Source organism: Mustelus asterias, chromosome 17 (genome assembly GCF_964213995.1).
Source record: "Mustelus asterias chromosome 17, sMusAst1.hap1.1, whole genome shotgun sequence".
Classification (NCBI taxonomy): domain Eukaryota; kingdom Metazoa; phylum Chordata; class Chondrichthyes; order Carcharhiniformes; family Triakidae; genus Mustelus; species Mustelus asterias.
Window position 1 is genome coordinate 12,181,340 of NC_135817.1, and position 15,552 is coordinate 12,196,891.

Below are 15,552 nucleotides of genomic sequence, written 5' to 3' on the forward strand. Positions count from 1 at the left end.
CGGGGTGGGGGGAGTGTGGAGTTAGGGTTCTGTGCCTCTTTTTTTAAATATCTCCGAGCTATGAAGAGATGACACTTGTTTCTATACATGCAGCAGGTTTTGTTTACAATACTTTTAAAAAGTCTGCTCCATGCTGCAGCTCTGACTTCCAGCTTTTTTTTCACTTTGCCCCAAGTGCACACCCAGGCTGAACTCATCAAACACAACAAGCATCAAATGTAAAAGGGCTCATAATCAAACACAGAACCTTCGAACATTACAGTGCCTGCTTCAGCTCTTCAGCTTTTTGAAGTCACTGAGCTATATTCTCGATTCCTGATGATGTGGGTCACATTCATCATTTGTGACGATGACACTAAGGCTTTGACTAGAATCCATTGTTGGCCTCCTGGTCTTTTATTTGTAAAATGTGGGTGAGTTTTGAATTCATGAATAAAGTTGAGAACAATGAACATAGGAACACGGAGCACACGTAGGCCATTCAGCCCCTCGAGCCTGCTCTGCCATTTACTAAGATCATGGTTGATTTGATAGTAACCTCAAATCTGCATCCTGCCTGCCCCCGATAACCTAAGATATAAAATTCCTAAAGGGAAGGGTATGAGGATGTTTTCCCTGGCCAGGCAATCTAGACCAAAGGGTCACAGTTTCAGAATAAGAGGTTGATTGAAAGAAACTCCAGTATATTTGTCAGATAGGATTTTCCTTTAGTAAAACCATGTGGATTTATGCTAATCATAGCCTTATAACCAAAATATAATGGACCGTAACTTGTGTGGAGTGGCAGTCACAGTTGGTTTGCCACCCTGCTCCTAGTTACTTACCCTGAAATGCAGCTGTAATTACCTTGCCTGAGCCGGGTGAGAAAGGTGCTGTGTAACGGGTTCCGGTGTGGAGGGCAGCTGGGTCGGAACTGAGGGAGACACTGTGGCACAGTGGTCAGCACTGCTGCTGCACAGTGGTCAGCACTGCTGCTGCACAGTGGTCAGCACTGCTGCTGCACAGTGGTCAGCACTGCTGCTGCACAGTGGTCAGCACTGCTGCTGCACAGTGGTCAGCACTGCTGCTGCACAGTGGTCAGCACTGCTGCTGCACAGTGCCAGGGATCCAGGTTCAATTCTGAACTTTGGTGACTGTCTGCATGGAATTTACATGTGCTCCTTGTGTCTGCATCAGTTTCTCCGGGTGCTCCGGTTTCCTCCCATAGTCCAAAGATGTACAGGTTAGGTGCATTTGCCATGCTAAATTGTCCCTTCGTCTCCCAACATGTGTAGGTTTGCTGGATTAGGAAGGTTATGGGTATAGGGCGTGGGTGCTGGCCATGCATGGGATGCTCTTTCGAAGAGGCAGTGCAGATTCGATGGACCAAATGATCTCCTACTGCACTGTAGGGATTCTATAGAAGCTATGGAGACATAAGAACTCAGGAATTAAGAGCAGAAGTAGGCAAATTCAGCCCTTCGAGCCTGCTCTGCCATTCAATCAGATCATGGCTGATCTCTCCCTGGTCTCAAATCCACCTCCCCACCTGTTCACCATCTGCCTTTATCCCTTTTTTATTAGAAATATATCTATCTCCATCTTGAAACTATTCAACAATTCAGACTCCAGCGCGCTATGGATAACCTCACGCTTATCCACATTAAACTCCATCTGCCAAATTTTGGCCCATTCTCCTAGCCTACCTACATCTGTCTATAACATCTTTATATCCTCTTCACTGCCTACTTTCCCTTTTAGTATCATCCACAAATTTTGCTATGTTACATTCTGTCTCTGCTTGCAGATCATTTGTACAGATCTTAAATAGTTGAGGTCCAAGGAATGACCCCTGCGGCATCCCGCTAGTTACATTTCACCAGCCAAAGAAGACATATATGGCACTAGCCTCCATAAAGCAGTTAGGTTTAAAGGTCCAGCTACTTTGAGAAGCCGGGGAGAAGGTAAGTGTGTAGAATTTTGGCTGATGGGGAGGTGGGTGGGCAGTGCAGGTGGTCAATGTCAAGGTGGGTGTTGGGCAGGTAGTCGTAGTTGGAGGGTGAAGAGAGTAGTCAGGGGATGGAGCTATTGTCAGAGTATAGGTGAGGAGGCCAGTAAAGTTGAATGAGGTATAGTTGGTGGATTGGGTTTAGTTGGAGGGTGGCGAGGGCAGTCAGGGGTCCCATGGAGGGTCAGCAAGGTAGGGGGGTGGTTGGGGGTAGTCAGGGAATTCCATGAATGGTCAGTGTCGGTAGGGTGTTAGAGTGGGCCAGTGCTATAGATACTCAGAAGTTAGGTGTGGTTTTAACTCTTCTAACGTCTCCTGGGTAGCTATTCCTGTAGGATAGTCGGAACTACACAAAATTTGTGATTTAAATTGTAACTTTGGATGGTTCCTGGTGCAGGTCGATTACCCAATGGAAATTTGACCCTGGGGAATTCTGAAGAAATTCCCCAGCACATCTTTGGAGTACCCCCAGTTACAAGGGCCTAGGGCCCAGAGGTTATGAGCCAATATTATCATTTCATATTTTATGTACTAAATAAATATACATGCTGTTTTAAGATTTATAATCATATTATAATATGACAGGGGAAGCAGTGGCACAGTGGTGTTGTCACTGGACTAGTAATCCAGAGACCCAGGGCAGGATCTGGGTTCGAATCCCACCATGGCAGATGGTGAAATTTGAATTAAATAAAAATCTGGAACTAAAGATCTACTGATGTCCATGAAACCACTCTTGTAAAAGCCCATCTGGTTCATTCGTGTCCTTTAGGGAAGGAAATCTCTCATCCTTACCTGGTCTGGCCTACATGTGACTCCAGACCCACAGCAATGTGGTTGACTCTCAGCTGTCCTCAGAGATGGGCAAAAATGCTTGCCCAGCCAGTGACACCCACATCCCATGTTGTGTTTTTTTAAGTATGCTTACCTTTCAAATAGATTATACACCTCAAAGCATTGACAGCAGTATCATCGTACGACCCTAGCAGAGGTCATCCAGAGGTATCTGTATGATGGGGAACATTTTTGATCCCAACACAGCCATTGGCATTGGCCTCTGACCCATGGAAGACTTTGGAAAGCTCCGAAGGCATAATTAAAGAAACTGGCTCCGATTTTGCTGTCAAAGTAATTGTGAGACTACTCGTGCTCCCTGTTATTTATGCGTTACTAATACAGCAACATTACATAAGGGACAGATGTGCAGTTCAACTGAAATGTCTGAAAGTTGCTGTCCAAGTTGTGCCACTGGGTTGATAGTTTTGCAACAAAGCCACCTACCTTTCTGTGAAAGCAGTATCATTAAAATGCATTGAGTGGTATGACGTTACCGTATTTACATACAGATGTAGACTAAACACATCTGTCTACTCGAATAAAAATAAAGTACTGCGGATGCTGGAAATCTGAAATAAAAACAGATAAACTCGGTTAATGTTCTTCTGTAGAAGGGTGATTTCGATCTGAAAGGTTTCTCTCCACAGATGGTGCCAGACTTGTTAAGTTTATCCAGCATTTTCGGTTTTTATTTTCTATATTGTATGTTATTATTAAAGTCTTGTCCATTCCAGCTTGAGTACCCTATAAGCAGTGTGATAAATGTTAATTACTGCTGATCAACCTTTCTGACACTGAAAATTGATTTTAAATTAAAACTTTCAATTGAAATTTTCTTCTTTTCCTCTCTCTTGTTTTTTTTCTCTCTCAATCCAATTTTTTAATGAGCTTTTTATTTCTCTTTCTATTCCTGATTTGAGATTGAATTGATTCACTCTGATTTACATTTCTGCCTCGGTCTGTGTGCTGCTTTTTATCTGTTTATTTAAGGAGGTACGCAGCTGATTGTCCTGTTCACTCAGGCCCCAGATGTGCTGAGTTCCCTCACTGCAATATTATCAGCTTGCACTTCCAGCACATTGTCATCCGCAAAATTCAACAAAATTAGATGTGCAAGGGCATATCTAATTAACAGCAGATGTCATTAGATGCCCTGCTACAAAAACATCTGGTCTATTAATAATTATGCAGCTACTAAAAAGAGATTCAACTTGTTAGGACTCAGACACATGCGGGGACACACACTCAGACACATGCGGGGACACACACTCAGACACATGCGGAGACACACACTCAGACACATGCGGGGACACACACTCAGACACATGCGGAGACACACACTCAGACTCATGCGGGGAGACATGCTGAGACACAGATACGCACGTAGACACACAGATGCACAGACTAAGATTCACAGACACACACATACACACACTTATTCAACATAGACTGACTATGGAGACATTCTCTTCAATTGTCTCAGTAGATAAGATTGGTAAAGTTAAGTGAGTTCAATCCCCTAAGGAGCAAGCTCTTCAGACTAACATGAAGCCCTGCACCATGATTTTTATCAGCGAGGAGCTCAGAATAATTTCAATACAGTAAAACTTTCGTTGTCCACCAAGCACAGGGGAATGGATGGAGTTGGTTAATCAAAAACGCTGGTTAATAGAGGGTTCCAAATAGCAATATAATACAATGCAATAACTGTAGCATGAACCAATATACAAGTACTCGGGAAGTAAAGATTAGTATTCTTTTTACTTCTAATTTTCAACAGTACATTAAGACATAAATTATAAAATAATACAACATGTACAGTTCCAGTTAAGCTTGTCATAGTTTCCACTTGGTAAAGTGTTGGTTCGTATTAGGGAAGATCAGAAATTACAGTTCCAGAGAATTGGTTGATAGAGTGCCAAAAACACAAACTTTACTGCATTGAGTAAAGTTGTTGGAAATGTTCCCTGAAATAGCAAGTAACTCTTCCAATTTTAGATTTGCCTTGTGTTTTCTGACAAAATGTCATATTACGATCCTGTAAAATCTTTTTTTTAATGCTTCGATGTTTCAAATGTTTCTTGTGAGATAGTCGTTCTTGTTTAAGAGTGAAAGACCTACCTCCCTTTCTTTACCAGCTGGCTTTCCCCATGTTATATAGCAGAGGTGGGCAACCTGTGGCCTATCTGGGTTCTGAGTGCGGCCCACATGACATTTTTTTGACCATTACCCACGTTCCACTGATTTCCTGCCGATCTGACTGAATTGATATGCATGTGAAGCAAGGGCAAGATGAGGTTGGGCTGATTACTCACAACACTGACTGTGAGAGTCATGCCTCTGTGTCCAGAGTGTAAATATTAATTTTGCTTTTACCATTTGAAATTGATAGTTTTATTAATGTATAAACAATTAAGCATTTTCTATAGTTTGTGATAAAATATTCAGTGTGTATTCAATGTATTTAATCTTATTCATTGGGTTATGGTTAGTGAACATGCCCGATTTCAATCTTGCAGCCCACTGAGATGAAAGTGAGGGGGGCACTCGTGTGGCCCACTTACAAGCGAAGGTTGCCCATTGCTGGGGGTCACCACAATGCTGTTTGATACTCTCCTTTATGTTAACCATCAGTTATTTTTGCTCTTCCTGTCGCTAACCCTGCCCATTTTCCCTGGCTATAGACTGGCACCAATGCATGCTAGCTTGGCTGCACCCACGGCTGGGCGAAAGATACATCTCTACCTAGCCAGTTCATTTTGATGCCTTGCTGTGCCTGTACTAATTGCGCTCCCTCTTCTTTCCCATAGGCCATGCACTGGTGTGATTCTGGGATTTACCTGCTAGCCTCACAATCTGTTGATAAGTGCCAGTCCCAGGATGGGGCAGAGGCAGCCCTGCAGGAGATCGAGAAATACCTGGACACGGCCTCAGGCCAGAAGTTGGAGGACCACAGCAAGATCACAAATGAGTATGGAGCTATCCTTGGAGGTGAACTCATGGTAAGTATTTGAAAGTATTGGAGAGTAAATGTTGGAAACCAAGTGAAACTGGCTCATTTAACACCTATAAGTTATGTTAGTTGTGGTATTTAATGATCCCATGGCTCGGGTTCCTTGGGATGCAATTCCCCATGGTTAGGCTCAGGTTCCACACATCAAGATCAGTCAGCATTGTTTAGGTGGGCCAAGCAGCAAAGCCCTGGCACCCATCTGCTCAATAGCACAGAAAAGGCACAGTTGAGATTACTCCTAGCGTACGGTGTATCGTTTTGGGCGTCTTTACTTAAAGAGGGATCCACTCTTAAAGAGGGAAGCAGTTCACAGAAGGTTCACTCAGTCGACTCCGGGACAACCCTTTAGAACCGCGATGAGGAGGAGCTTCTTCAGAGGGTGGTGAATCTATGGAATTCATTGCCACAGAAGGCTGTGAAGGCTGGATTGTTGAGTGCATTTAAAGACAGAGATAAGTTCTTGATTGATAAGGGGATCAAAGGTTATGGAGAAAAAGCAGGAGAATGGGTTGAGAAACTTATCAGCCATGATTGAATAGCGGGGCAGACTCGATGGGCCGAATGGCCTAATTCTGCTCCGATATCTTCTGGTCTTACGGTCCTGGGATGAAGGGGGTTGTCTTATGAGGAAAGGAATGGCCTGGATTTATTGGAGTTTAGAAGAACGAGAGGTGATCTTATTGAAACATAAGATTCTGAGGGGAGGGCTTGACAGGGTCAATGTTAAGAGGATGTTGCCCTTCGCTGGGGAATCTGGAAGGAAGGGTCACAGTTTAAAAGAAGGGAGGGGGGATTTCTTATCTGAGGGTCGTTAGTCTTTGGAATTCTCTATCCCAGAGAGCAATGGAGGCTGGGTCATTGAAGATGTTCGAGACTGAGTTATACAGATTTTTGGTCTACAAGAATATCAACGGCATTGTGGGGGGTCAGACAAGAAATTTGGGATAAGGCCACACAATCAGATCAGCCACCTCACTGAATTGTGGAGCAGGCACAAGGGCTCAAATGGCCGACTCCTGCTCCTGGCTCCAATGTGCTTATTTTCTGACTCTGTGTCTGCCCTGGGGATGAGGGGGAGTGGTAGATATTGCCCAAGCTCACTTCTCACTCTTGACTCCAATCCTTTGGCCTCCTGAATAAAATTTTAAAAATGTAAAATCCAGCTCACAGCAGGCTGTTTCCCTGGGGTGGAGCCCTCTGTGGTGGTCACTTTACTGCACCTCACGGCCTCAGTACCTCACATAAAGAGCACAGGGGTGGGAACTCTCAATAGAAGTAATCCCTGCTCCATCTCCCGCTCACCAATAACACCCACTCCCTCCGCCGCCCAGACTCGTCATTCTATTCAAAGGGTGGTTCAAAGCGCCATTTATTACGAGGCAAGTTTTTTTTTAAAAAAGGGACCACAATGCATTTGGATCTCTGCTGTATGCCAAGGGGCTCCATCAGAATCCCTTCAGAAATCTATCTGGAACTGTTGGTAGCTACCTCCCACCCCAGCACCATGAGGAACTCCTTCTCCTCAGAATAATCCAAGAGGTAGCTGAGGGAATTCGAATCTCCTGAAACTATCATAATATTTAAATAAATAAACAGAGACACTAGATTCATATCTCTGAGCTGAACTGTTAAACCTGATGAGCATTGACATATGAGGAGCAATTGAGTTGGTTCGGATTATATTCACTGGAGTTCAGAAGAATGAGTTGCGGGGGGGGGGAGGAATCTCATAGAAATCTATATCACTCTGACAGGACTAGACCGGAAAGATGCAGAAAGGATATTCCCGATGTACAGAACTGGGGGTCATAGTCTAAAGATACAGGGTAATCCTTTTAGGACTGAGATGTGGAGGAATTTCTTCAACCAGAGAATGGTGAGCCTGTGGAATTCGCAAATGCAGAAAGCAATTGAGGCCAAAAGATTGTATGTTTTCAAGAAGGAGTTAGATATAGCTCTTGGGGGATCAAAGGATATGGGGAGAAGGCCGGATCAGGCTAATGAGTTGAATGATCAGCCATGATCATAACGAATGATGGAGCAGGCTCGAAGGGCCAAATGGCCTCCTCCTGCTCCTATTTTTACTATTTCTAACTGAATATTAGAAACTTTCCTTATTGTCAGATCATTCCTCTCAGGGAAGAATAGTATATCGAAATGTATGTTATAAAGAGGGAAATAAAGAAGCTTAAAACTGCAGATGCTGGAATCTGAAACGGGGACAGAGAATGCTGGAAAAATTCAGAAGGTCTGTCAGCAGCTGTGAGGGTTCTTAGTCAGAACTAAAGAGAGGGAGAACGTGTTAGATATTAAACTGTAGCTGTGACAAGATGTGGCAAGTTTCAGAACAAAAGACAGTAGTCTGGGGTGGGGGGGGGGGGTGGTTTGCATTGCGGAAATGGGATTTTTTTAAAAAGGGGCTTTAAGATGGAGAACAATCACAATCTAAAGCTGCCAAAGTCAGCATTGAGTCCTGAGGGTTGCAAAGTGATCAACTGAAAAAGAATAGCATGCAGGAGGGAATAATAAACAATAAGGAATAGATTTTTAAATATTCTTTCATAGGATGTGAGTGTTGCTGGCTCGACCAGCATTTATTGCTCATCCCTAACTGTCCTTGAGATGGCGGTGGTGAGCTGCCTTTCTGAACCACTGCAGTCCATGTGGTGTAGGCACACCTACAGCACTGTTAGGGAGGGAGTTCCAGGATTTTGACCCCGTGACAGTGAAGGAACAGCGATATATTTCCAAGTCAGGATGGTGTGCGGTTTGGAGGGGAATTAGCAGGTGGTGGCGTTCCCAGGTATCTGCTGACTTGTCTGTCGAGATGATAGAAGTTGTGGGTTTGAAAGTATACCATGGGGAATAATATACATAAGGGAATAATATATACCTGACTGTTTGGATGAAGCAGAGTGACAGAAACCCTTGCACATCAGAACCTTGGAGGTGAGGGCATGTTGCAGAGATTCATGCACAAGTGAGGCAGGAAGATAGCAAACGGATGGATCAGGGAATGAAGAAGGGATGAAACATAAAAAATGAGGTAAGAGCTTTGGTTTGTTATCCGTATGAGTGTGTCAGGTCTCTTCGTTCATTTTGCAGGCACGTGTCTTAAAAATCTTCCAGAAACAAGAGGAGATGGAGGAGATGTTTGAAAAGCGGCGAATAAGCCTCAAGAAGCTGGCTGCAAAACAAACCCGTCCAGTACAACCAGTGGCTCCTCGGCCAGAAGGAGTTCCAAGATCTCCCATCCTCCTCCCCAGGACAGGTATTGTTTGAACTTTTCAATATAAAATCTCTTTCTACTTTTTGGAATGAGATTTCAAGTCAATTAAATGATTGATAGCACTCGTGGGAGCTGTTGTTTAACTTGAGCCTACCTCTGGTAACTGTATGTTCTCACTGTTACTGTGTCAATTATGTTTACAGTTCTGGGAAGTGTTGAACAACCTTACGTTCTGTGGTGATTATGCGGTCATTGTTCCTTTCAGGGCAACACAGCAGAGTAAGGGTCACCTGATTTGAGGGACCAATTGGGACTCAGAATAGGTAATCACCTCAGGGGGTAGTGTCCCTTCTTAGGCAGGAGACAAGTTGGGGACTATGTGGCTGCTATACAATTTGTTACTAAATTTTTTTGTGTTTCTAATGAAGTCTGTGAAAGTGCATCATTACACATTCAGTTAGACTAAAAGCTAGAAAGACCCAGCAAATGCACGCTAGTTATTAATCCTCCACGTTTAATGAAACAGCTAGCTGAGACTCGATGGGCTGAATGGGGCTGAGTCTGCACTGTTGGGATTCAGTGGATCCTTGTATACTGACTTGAGGTTTCCAAGTCCCCTTATTAACAGAGCATCTGCCCCCGAAGTGCTGCTAATTAAAACTGTAAAAATAGAAATGTTATTAGCACAGGGGAGCGCTGCGATGTTTGTGCCACAGCTGTGGACATGTCCAACGTTTTGTCTTCCTTCAGAAAGCCGTCTCCCAGAGGACAGCTGATCATCTCTCTCTCAAATCACCCAACTGCCCCAGGTTTCAGCCACTTGCACATCTGGCAGCATTTTTCTTTTCAAGCAATCATCGCTCTGGAAACATCTGCCCTGTCTTAGCTGTGCCATTTGATTTTGCTGCCCAGCTGTTAACCCTGTAAAGGCCTTGCTAGGTATGTGCAGTTTTGAACCGAGTGATTTTAGACAGTTAGAACCATAGAACCATAGAAAGTTACAGCTCAGAAACAGGCCTTTTGGCCCTTCTTGTCTGTGCCGAACCATTTTATGCCTAGTCCCACTGATCTGCACTTGGACCATATCCCTCCACACCCCTCTCATCCATGAACCCGTCCAAGTTTTTCTTAAATGTTAAAAGTGACCCCGCATTTACCACTTTATCCGGCAGCCCATTCCACACTCCCACCACTCTCTGCGTGAAGAAGCCCCCCCTAATATTCCCTTTAAACTTTTCTCCTTTCACCCTTAACCCATGCCCTCTGGTTTTTTTCTCCCCTAGCCTCAGTGGAAAAAGCCTGCTTGCATTCACTCTATCTATACCCATCAAAATCTTATACACCTCTATCAAATCTCCCCTCAATCTTCTACGCTCCAGGGAATAAAGTCCCAACCTATTCAATCTCTCTCTGTAACTCAGCTTCTCAAGTCCCGGCAACATCCTTGTGAACCTTCTCTGCACTCTTTCAATCTTATTTACATCCTTCCTGTAACTAGGTGACCAAAACTGTACACAATACTCCAAATTCGGCCTCACCAATGCCTTATATAACCTTACCATAACACTCCAACTTTTATACTCGATACTCCGATTTATAAAGGCCAATGTACCAAAGGCACTCTTTACGACCCTATCCACCTGTGACGTCACTTTTAGGGAATTCTGTACCTGTATTCCCAGATCCCTCTGTTCAACTGCACTCTTCAGAGTCCTACCATTTACCCTGTACGTTCTACTTTGATTTGTCCTTCCAAAGTGCAATATCTCACACTTGTCTGCGTTAAATTCCATTTGCCATTTTTCAGCCCATTTTTCTAGTTGGTCCAAATCCCTCTGCAAGCTTTGAAAACCTTCCTCACTGTCCACTACACCTCCAATCTTTGTATCATCAGCAAACTTGCTGATCCAATTGACCACATTATCATCCAGATCATTGATATAGATGACAAACATCAATGGCCCCAACACCGATCCCTGCGGCACACCACTAGTCACAGGCCTCCACTCAGAGAAGCAATCCTCCACAACCACTCTCTGGCTTCTTCCATTGAGCCAGTGTCTTATCCAATTTACTACCTCCCCATGTATACCTAGCGACTGAACCTTCCTAACTAACCTCCCATGAGGGACCTTGTCAAAGGCCTTGCTGAAATCCAGGTAGACAACATCCACCGCCTTCCCTTCATCCACTTTCCTGGTAACCTCCTCGGAAAACTCTAATAGATTGGTCAAACATGACCTACCACGCACAAAGCCATGTTGACTCTCCCTAATAAGTCCCTGTCTATCCAAATATTTGTAGATCCTATCCCGTATCACACCTTCCAATAACTTGTCCACCACCGACGTCAAACTTACTGGCCGATAATTTCCCGGATTTCTTTTGGAACCTTTTTTAAACAACGGAACAACATGAGCCACCCTCCAATCATCCGGCACCTCCCCCGTGAATACTGACATTTTAAATATGTCTGCCAGGGCCCCTGCAAGTTCAACACTAGCTTCCCTCAAGGTCCGTGGGAATACCCTGTCCGGTCCTGGGGATTTATCCACTCTGATTTGCCTCAAGACAGCGAGCACCTCCTCCCCTTTAATCTGTAAAGGTTCCATGGCCTCCCTACCAGTTTGCCCTATTTCCGTAGACTCCATGCCCGTTTCCTCAGTAAATACGGATGCAAAAAAACCATTTAGTATCTCCCCCCATCTCTTTTGGTTCCATACACAGTCTACCACTCTGGTCTTCAAGAGGACCAATTTTATCCCTCACTATCCTTTTGCTCCTAACATACCTATAGAAGCTCTTTGGATTTTCCTTCACTCTGTCTGCCAAAGCAACCTCATGTCTTCTTTTAGCCCTCCTGATTTCCCTCTTAAGTAGCTTCTTGCACTTTTTATACTCCTCGAGCATCTGATGTGTTCCTTGCTGCCTGTACATTTCATACAACTCTCTCTTCCTCTTAATCAGTGTTACAATCTCCCTCGAGAACCAAGGTTCCTTATTCCTATTTACTTTGCCTTTAATCCTGACAGGAGCATACAAACTCTGCACTCTCAAAATTTCTCCTTTGAAGGCCTCCCACTTTCCATTTACATCCTTACCAGAGAACAGCCTGTGCCAATCCACACTTCCCAGATCCCTTCTCATTTCATCAAATTTGGCCTTTTTCCAGTTCAGAACTTCAACCCGAGGCCCAGATCTATCCTTATCCACGATCAGGTTGAAACTAATGGCATTATGATCACTGGATCCAAAGTGTTCCCTCACACTCACATCCATCACCTGCCCTAACTCATTTCCCAATAGGAGATCCAATATCGCATCCTCTCTAGTTGGCACCTCTATATACTGATGTAGAAAATTCTCCTGAACACATTTTACAAACTCTACCCCGTCTAAACCTTTAACAGTATGCGAGTCCCAATCTATATGTGGAAAATTAAAATCCCCTACTATCACAACTTTGTGTTCCTTGCAGTTGTCAGCTATCTCTCCGCTGATTTGCTCCTCCAATTCTCGCTGACTATTGGGTGGTCTATAATACAAACCCATTAACGTGGTCATACCTTTCCTGTTTCTCAGCTCCACCCATAGGGCCTCTGTAGACAAGCTCCCTAATCTATCCTGCCTGAGTACCGCTGTAACATTTTCCCTGACCAACAATGCCACACCCCCACCTTTCATCCCTCTGCCTCTATCCCGCCTGAAACATTGGAACCCTGGAACATTGAGCTGCCAGTCCTGCCCCTCCTGCAGCCAAGTTTCACTAATGGCTATAATGTCATATTTCCACGTGTCTATCCACGCCTTCAGCTCATCTGCCTTCCCCACAATACTCCTGGCATTGAAATAGACACACCTCAAAAAATTATTTCCACCACACTCTACCCTTCCATTTGTGATTTTGCTTGAACTAACCTGTCTTTTTACCCCTGCTCCACTATCTGCTCTGGCACTCTGGTTCCCACCCCCCTGCAAATCTAGTTTAAACGCTCCCCAATAACACTAGCAAATCTCCCTGCAAGTATATTGGTCCCCTTGTAGTTTAGGTGTAACCCGTCTCTCTTGTAGAGGTCCCACCTGCCCCAAAAGAGGTCCCAATGATCCAAGAATTGGAAACCCTGCCCCCTACACCAGTTCCTCAGCCACGTGTTTATCCGCCCAAGCATCCTACTCCTGCCCTCACTGGCATGTGGCTCAGGTAGCAATCCTGAGATTACTACCCTCGGGGTCTTGCTTTTTAACTTCCTTCCAAGCTCTTTGTACTCACTCTTTAGGACCTCCTCACTCTTCCTTCCCACGTCATTGGTACCGACGTGTACCACGACATCTGGCTGATCACCTTCCCACTTTAGAACGCTGTGCACGCGATCAGAGACATCGCTGACCTTGGCACCTGGGAGGCAACAAACTATGCGGGAGTCTCTGTCCCGACCACAGAACCTCCGGTCTGTACCTCTGACCATTGAGTCCCCTATCACATTTTTCATCCACATGCAGCCCATCATAGAATCCCCACAGTGCACAAGGAGGCCATTCAACTTGTCGAGTCTGCACCAACCTTTTCACCTTATCTAGACCCTATCCCCGTAAACCCACGTATTTACCCCGTTAATCTCCCTAACCTACACATCTTGGGACACTAGGGGGCAATTTACCATGGGCAATCCACCCAACCTGCACAGCTTTGGACTGTGGAAGGAAACCAGAGCATCCAGAGGAAACCAATTGGTGATTTAATCAGACAGCACAATTGTTTTCACATTTCTGTTGCAGTTTCTACATTCTCCCTCCTTTCAGTTCCGACAAAGAGTCAATGGGCTTAAAACGTTAACTGTGTTTCTCTCCTGATAGCTGCTGGCAGACCTGTTGAGTATTTTCCAGCATCCTCTTATTGTTTCAGATTCCACATGTACCCTGATGCCACTCAGCTCTACCTTAGCACCACCTCTCTTGAGCCTTCCACTATTGCTAAGTTATCAGACTGCCTATCTAACATCTGGACTAGCAGAAATGTTCTCCAATTGCATGCTAGGAAAGCTGAAGCCATTGGGTGGGATTTTCCAGCCTTTCCCACTGATGGGATCTTCCGGTCTTGCCAAAGTTGCCCCATGTGGAGAGTTCCACGTGGCAGGGTGGGAGAGCCATGCAAAAGCCCATAGATTTCGATGGGACCGGCAGGTCTTGATCAGCGGTCAGTGGCTCGCCTCATTAGTTTCCAGGAAAACCCAACGTTCTGGGGCCTGGAAAATCCTGGCCATTGGTTTTAGTCCATTTCCAAACTCCATTCCCTAGCTACTGACTCCACCCCTCTCTCTGGCAACAGTCTGCCTTTAAGCCAGTCTGTTTGCAACTTAGGTGTCACATTTGGTCTCGAGATGAGTTTCCAGCCACATATCATGCGACTTTGCCCCTGTCTCAGCTCGCCTGATGCTGAAACCCTCGTTCTTGCCTTCATTGCCTCTAGACTTGACTGTTCCAACGAACTCCTGGCTGGTCTCCCACATTTTACCCGCTGAGCTCATCCAAAACTCTGCTGCCCCTGTCTTAATTCTCACCAAGTCCCATTTCCCCTATCACCCCCATGCTCGCTGATCTACCCTGGCTCCCGGTAAAGCAATGTACGGATTTTTAAATTCCCATTCCGTTTTTCCAAATGCCTCCATGGCCTCACTCCCTTCCTATCTCTGTAATCTCCTCCAACTCCAGATATTTATGCTCATGAGCATTCCTAATTATAATTACTCCACCATTGGCGGCCATGCCTTCAGTTTCCACGGCACCAAACTCTGGAATACTCTCCCTAAACCTCTCTGCCTCTTTGTCTCACTTTCCTCGTTGAAAACACTTAAGACCTATCTCTTTGATCAAGTTTTTGGTCACCTAATCTATTATCACCTTATCTGACTCTGTCATAGTTTATTTGGTTAACTTCTGGGAAGGGCTTCAGGAAGCTTCATTGCATTAAAAAAGTGTTAGGGTACGAGATCAGAAACCCTAATCAAACTAGACCCCAACTATTTGCTATTTTATCATTAGTGTGAGGATAAGATGTTTCATTCTAGGTGCGATTCTACTGACAAACTGGTACGCTTTTATCAAATCAAACTTTATTTAACACCACAGTTAATTATAACAAATGAATCAGCTTAACATTTAACATTTGAATAATACCTGAACATGAAAAGATACAATTCTTAACTGCTAACCTCAAGTTTCAATTCAAGCAATATTCCACTTACAGACTTAAAACTCATCTACAAAATCAGTTAGCAAACAACACAGGCTTATGCGCTTGTACTTGTTAACAGTCTTTAAGCTTTTTGAATACCTCTGGAGAAACAGAGATCTTTTCAGAGAGAGCCACCTCTTTCAGAGAGAGCCAGTTCCAGTCAGCAACTGCTGTTAATTTTTTTAAAAATGAAACTAAAAAATGTTTTCTTCCCTGCAAGCTTAGCTCCTCCCATTAATCGCATGACTTTGCTA

At 44.4% G+C, this 15,552-nt stretch overlaps 1 protein-coding gene across 6 annotated transcripts in view; it reads left to right on the forward strand.

Moving 5' to 3' along the window:
• mcf2la (mcf.2 cell line derived transforming sequence-like a) overlaps positions 1 to 15,552 on the forward strand; it is a 170,556-nt gene that overhangs the window by 86,888 nt on the left and 68,116 nt on the right. For all 6 annotated transcript variants that reach the window (XM_078232301.1, XM_078232300.1, XM_078232302.1 and 3 more), the window contains 2 exons: positions 5,635 to 5,826; positions 8,943 to 9,108. In XM_078232301.1, the coding sequence (XP_078088427.1) occupies positions 5,635 to 5,826; positions 8,943 to 9,108 (358 nt within the window). The remainder of the gene's footprint in view (positions 1 to 5,634; positions 5,827 to 8,942; positions 9,109 to 15,552) is intronic.